Source organism: Podarcis tiliguerta, assembly GCF_965153285.1.
Source record: "Podarcis tiliguerta genome assembly, chromosome: 12".
Taxonomy (NCBI): Eukaryota; Metazoa; Chordata; class Lepidosauria; order Squamata; family Lacertidae; genus Podarcis; species Podarcis tiliguerta.
In genome coordinates, this window is record NC_139545.1 from 54,910,697 (window position 1) to 54,916,696 (window position 6,000).

Genomic DNA, 6,000 nt, shown 5'->3' on the forward strand with positions numbered 1-6,000 from the left:
GGCAAATGAAGCTCATTGACTATATGGAACTTGCAGAAATGACTGGCAGAATCAGAGACCAGGGAGAAGAGATGGTGAAGGAAGACTGGAGGAAATTTAAAGATTATTTACAGAAACATTATAAAATTATGAACGTTTGAGGTATCAGATTGAATGTACAAGAATGTTATTATAAAAACGACAATGTTACAGAAAGTATATTTAGTAAGATATAGGGAAATGTAAGGATAAATAAGACAATAACATTAATCTGAACCAAAGATACGCCAGAGGGAAAGAGTTTACTACCAGAATATAAGATCTAGAATACAGAGTGGGAAGGCATGGGGAAGTCGCAGACTTAAGTTAATGCTGAAGAATACAATGACATAATATTTGTTTTTAATTTTTTTATTCTTATCTTTTTCATTTTTTCTTTTTCTTTCTGTATAATGTATGTATTGTTTTGTTTTTGCTATTTTCTTTTTGATGTGTTTGGCGATTTGTTTTCTGTTTGTTATTGAATGTGGAAAATAAAATATTATTTAAAAAAAATAAAAAAATGAATTTCTCTGGAGATGGTTCACGCCTCTTATCTGAGGGATGAGAGAACTGCAACCAGCCCTCATTTTCGTCTGGGTTGAAAGCTCAGCTTCATCCGGTCATAAAAGGGCAGCAGAGTATATTACTGCCAGGAGCTGTTTGATATATTTAGTTTTTTTAAATGTGCTTGAATGCTGTTCACTAGGGGCTGGGGAAGAGTTCTCTGCAGAATGAGCATGTCAGGGGAACCAGGACTTTTCTCCCTGAGGTGCTAGATTTCTACCTGCAAGGAGGCTTTGCAAAAAAATCCTCAAGGTGTATTTATATAAACTGCCTTAGGAGGAGGAGCTTAGCTTACATGGCCTGCCTTCTTTTTATTCCTCTAAAGAATATTGGTGGAAAATGTGGGACAGTTCACAGGGTCTGAGTTACACATTCCCGTTGCTTAAAATGCCTCTAGATTGCCTGGGTGGAAAATGGGCACAAGACACCTCTGGCTTTTGCATCGTTGGAATGTAAACCGTTTTGCAAAGGTAGAATTCGCAGAGAAGAGACGGTGGAAGAAGATTGGAAAAAATTTAAAAATTTATTTAGAGAAATATTGTAAAATTAATGAATGTTAGGAAAATGTTGGAATGAAATTACACGGCTTTAGTAGAAACATTATAAGGAGTTAAGTATAAATAAGCTTTAGGGTTTTGATGATAAGGTTAAAATAAATTAAGATAATTAAATGACAGAAAATAGTGAAAGGTGGAAAGGATTTGCTGAAATAATTAATAACTAAAACACAAAAAAGGGAGGCGTGGGGAGGTCGAGGAAACAAGTTAATGAAAGATAATGATAAATATTGGATGTGTTTTGAATTGTTTTTGTTTTGATGTATTGTGTCTTTTCTTTTCTTTTCATGTATTGTAATGTATTGATTTGTATTGTTCATTCTTTTTCCCTTTTCTCTTTTTTTTTCTGTAATCTTTAAACTTTTAATAAATATTATTTTAAAAAAAAACAAAGGTAGAATTCGCACCTGTAGCTCTGCTCCCTTTTGCCTCTGGAGCCAGAAATTCTGAATGCATCTGAAAGAGGCTTCCCCACTCTTGATTTTAGAGTCATAGAACTGTAGACTCAGAAGGGACCCCACGGCCATCTAGTCCAACCCCCTGCGATGCTCAAAAATCCTTTTGGCGAATTATAGCAGCAAGAATGTTACTCACCCCAAAATGGAAAGGAAGTCCCAGCAAAGGAAGAATGGATACAAAAACTACTCCTCACCTGGAGTACTGTTCAAGAGTTCAAGAAGGACACTGACAAACTGGAATGTGTCCAGAGGAGGGCAACCAAAATGGTCAAAGGCCTGGAAACGATGCCTTATGAGGAACGGCTAAGGGAGCTGGGCATGTTTAGCCTGGAGAAGAGGAGGTTAAGGGGTGATATGAGAGCCATGTTCAAATATATAAAAGGATGTCACATAGAGGAGGGAGAAAGGTTGTTTTCTGCTGCTCCAGAGAAGCGGACACGAGCAATGGATCCAAACTACAAGAAAGAAGATTCCGCCTAAACATGAGGAAGAACTTCCTGTCAGTAAGAGCTGTTGGACAGTGGAATTTGCTGCCAAGGAGTGTGGTGGAGTCTCCTTCTTTGGAGGTCTTTAAGCAGAGGCTTGACAACCATATGTCAGGAGTGCTCTGATGGTGTTTCCTGCTTGGCAGGGGGTTGGACTCGATGGCCCTTGTGGTCTATTCCAACTCTATGATTCTATGATTCTCCATGCAGAAATGGCAAAACTCGCCAGAAGAATAAGAAATCAAGATAACAAACTTTTTTTATATAAAAGAATGGAAATGATTTATTGAATATTTTCAGATCAATTGTAAACACATAAAAACATCGGCATGGTTATTGTAATAACCTTCAGTTTCATAAGAGTTTATATTTAAAGTAGATGCTGTAATTAAATGAGCAAATTAAATGAATTTGGAGATGCAGAAGATATTAAAAAACAAATCTGAGGAACCACAGAAAGAGGGGGAAGGAAGTCAAAATTGGGAAATGTTAAAAGGATTGTAAAATTAGTGGAATGTATAAATGTATAAATTTGAAAAGTGTAAATGACAGGCGGCCAACCAACCTCTGTTGGGAATGACTTGAATCCACTGGTATGGATCCTACCCTCTGGATCGCTTCCAGCACTGATCCTGCTAGCTCCCAATCTCCCATTTGGACTGAAGAGCAGTGGTGTTGTGCAATGGTTGGAGCGACAGTCTGGGAACTGTCTTCCATAGACATAGCCCTCCTTGTTGATAAGATCAGGAGCTGGGACAGAGCAGTGGGAGCTCACTCCGTCAAGGGGATTCAAACCGCCAAAATTCCAATTGGCAAGCACAAGAGGTTCAGCGGTCTAGACCCACGTCCCAGCTCCTGCCCACCTAACAGTTCAAAAGCATGCCAGTGCAAGTAGATGAATAGGTACCACTGCAGCGGGAAGGTAAACGGCATTTCCGTGCTCTCTGGTTTCCATCATGGTGTCCCATCGTGCCAGAAGCGGTTTAGTCCTGCTGGCCACATGACCCGGAAAGCTGTCTGCGGACAAACACCGGCTTCCTCGGCCTCAAAGCGAGATGAGCGCCCCAACCCCAGAGCCGCCTTTGACTGGATTTAATCATCCAGGGGTCCTTTAAATGTAAAGGTAAAGGACCCCTGTCCTGCCAACCGAGCAGTTCGAAAGCACGTCAAAGTGCAAGTAGATAAATAGGTACCGCTCCGGCAGGAAGGTAAACGGCATTTCCGTGCGCTGCTCTGGTTCGCCAGAAGCGGCTTAGTCATGCTGGCCACATGATCTGGAAGCTGTACACCGTAACCCCCGTAACCCCCGAGTCGTCCACGACTGGACCTAATGGTCAGGGGTCCCTTTACCTTTACTAGAGGACCCCTGACAGTTAAGTCCAGTCGCGAACGACTCTGGGGTTGCGGCGCTCATCTTGCTTTACTGGCCGAAGGAGCTGGCGTTTTTCTGGGTCATGTGGCCAGCATGACTAAGCCAATTTTGGCGCGTCAGAACACTGAAACCAGAGCAGCACACGAAAACGCCGTTTACCTTCCCACCAGAGTAGTACCTATTTATCTACTTGCACTGGTGTGCTTTCGAACTGCTAGGTTGGCAGGAGCTGGGACTGAGCAATGGGAGCTCACCCTGTCGCGGGGATTCAAACTGCCAACCTCACGATCGGCAAGCCCAAGAGGCTCAGTGGTTCAGACCACAGCGCCACCCGTGTCCTGAGGGGTCCTTTACCTTTTCGAGAAGATGAGTTTGGCAGGTGAATCCCTTGCCCAGAGCTCTCCAAGAAGAGCTCTGTTGAGTATGACCTACAGCCTTCCTCTCCCCACCAGCTGCTGTGTGGTTTTAACCCCTTGCAGCCCGTGCTAAACTCCCCCTTGTCTTTCTCGCTGCCTGCAGTCATCACGCTGTGCTGCATCTTCAAATGCCGTATTCCTCGGACCAAGAAGGAGATTGAGGCTCGCTACGCCAAACGCCAGGCTGCCAAGACCTACGCAGACAAGCTGGACACGGTGCCTCCTCTCAATGAGCTCACCGAAATCCCAGGAGGTAGTTTTATTATTATTATTATTGTTTGGTTTTTCGGATTGGAATTTTACAGTCATATATGAACATAGGTCATAAAGACAAGATTCCAAGGAATCTCGTGGACTTCCCTCTTCCCCTTTGTGGGTCCCATTGTTCACCCTTTCCTCCCGCATCTTTAATCCAAATCTTTTACCTCTCCATTGCTTCCAAAATTCACCATTAAACTACAAGTCTTATTCCTACACTTTGCAGAGGTGGGATTTATGTGTGTGATTTTGCTAAATTTGGTGGGACTTGTCATCGACACTTCCCTGCCTTCCCTTTCATAATTCAAACACTGTTGTGTGCAGGGTGTGTTGTGTTGTGTATGTGTGTGTTCACCTGCTACATTCCCTACTCTTATTGGTTTGTTTTTGTCATGCATTTTTGTGTGTTTTTTATCTTATTTTTTTGCATTGTGAGCCGTATCGCTATCTGTTGCTGGAGAGCAGTACAGTGGTACCTCGGGTTAAGTACTTAATTCTTTCCAGAGGTCCGTTCTTAACCTGAAACTGTTCTTAACCTGAAGCACCACTTTAGCTAACGGGGCCTCCTGCTGCTGCCGCCGTGTGATTTCTCTTCTCATCCTGAAGCAAAGTTCTTAACCCGAGGTACTATTTCTGGGTTAGCGGAGTCTGTAACCTGAAGTGTATGTAACCTGAAGCGTCTAAATCGAGGTACCACTGTATGCAAATAATGATGATGATAATAATAATATTTCAAGATTAAGCATGCTGCTAGACCTCAAAGGTTCTCCTTCATTTCCCTTCCCTTTGCTGTTTCACTGTTCTCTCTTTCTCTCATTCTCTCTTATATCCTTTTCTGGTTCTCTGCCCCTTTCAGGCTCCACTGAAAACCTCCCAACTCTCTCTGGGCAAGTGGATTCCCTTCCTCTAAGTTCTTTGCCGGTGGTGAAAGAGGAAGATGAAATAGCACTGCCGATCCACTAGGGGGCACCCTCTGCCTACGACTTCCCTTTGGCTTGTTTCGTTTTCTTTGGAGAAGGACTCTGCTGTAGAAACTTTTGAGATTCTGCCGGCTCCCTCTGCTTTCGACCTCATCCTTCCAGATCTTTCTTCTCTGATTCTGCCATTTTCCTCTTACTGCTTTCTCTCTCGCTCGCTACATAAAGAGGATATTCCAGCCACGGAAGCAAGCTGCGTAACGCTCACTTTATTCAGCAATCCCGTAGCTCTATTGAACTCAGTGACGCTCCCTTCAAATTGCAGTCCATTTAATTTGCTTTAAAACAAAAAACCTGCCAAGCTTCAACAAAAGGTCTCCAGCCGTCTGGAACGCTAGCATTAGCTTTTAACCGGAAATTCACCTTGCGAAAGGAAAGCGTTCCCATTCAAGTGGCTTGCATGAAGTAGGAACCTTGCCAAAGAAAAGAAGAAGACGTACCTAGCCTCTGGTGGAATTAAGATCGCCGGAAGAAATATCAACAACCTCAGATATGCAGATGACACAACCTTGATGGCAGAAAGTGAGGAGGAATTAAAGAACCTTTTAATGAGGGTGAAAGAGGAGAGCGCAAAATATGGTCTGAAGCTCAACATCAAAAAACCAAAGATCATGGCCACTGGGCCCATCACCTCCTGGCAAATAGAAAGGGGAAAAATGGAGGCAGTGAGAGATTTTACTTTCTTGGGCTCCATGATCACTGCAGATGGTGACTGCAGTCACGAAATTAAAAGACGCCTGCTCCTTGGGAGAAAGGCGATGGCAAAACTAGACAACATCTTAAAAAGCAGAGACATCACCTTGCCAACAAAGGTCCGTATAGTTAAAGCCATGGTTTTCCGGGTAGTGATGTATGGCAGTGAGAGCTGGACCATAAAGAAGGCTGATCGCCA

The 6,000-nt window shown here is 43.2% G+C and overlaps 1 protein-coding gene across 1 annotated transcript in view; it reads left to right on the top strand.

Moving 5' to 3' along the window:
* Positions 1 to 5,556, top strand: part of TMIE (transmembrane inner ear) — a 32,293-nt gene extending 26,737 nt beyond the window's left edge. The window contains exons 3-4 of the mRNA XM_083406830.1: positions 3,977 to 4,126; positions 4,988 to 5,556. Coding sequence (XP_083262956.1) covers positions 3,977 to 4,126; positions 4,988 to 5,094 — 257 coding nt within the window. The 3' untranslated portion in view covers positions 5,095 to 5,556. The remainder of the gene's footprint in view (positions 1 to 3,976; positions 4,127 to 4,987) is intronic.
* Positions 5,557 to 6,000: the final 444 nt, after the last annotated feature.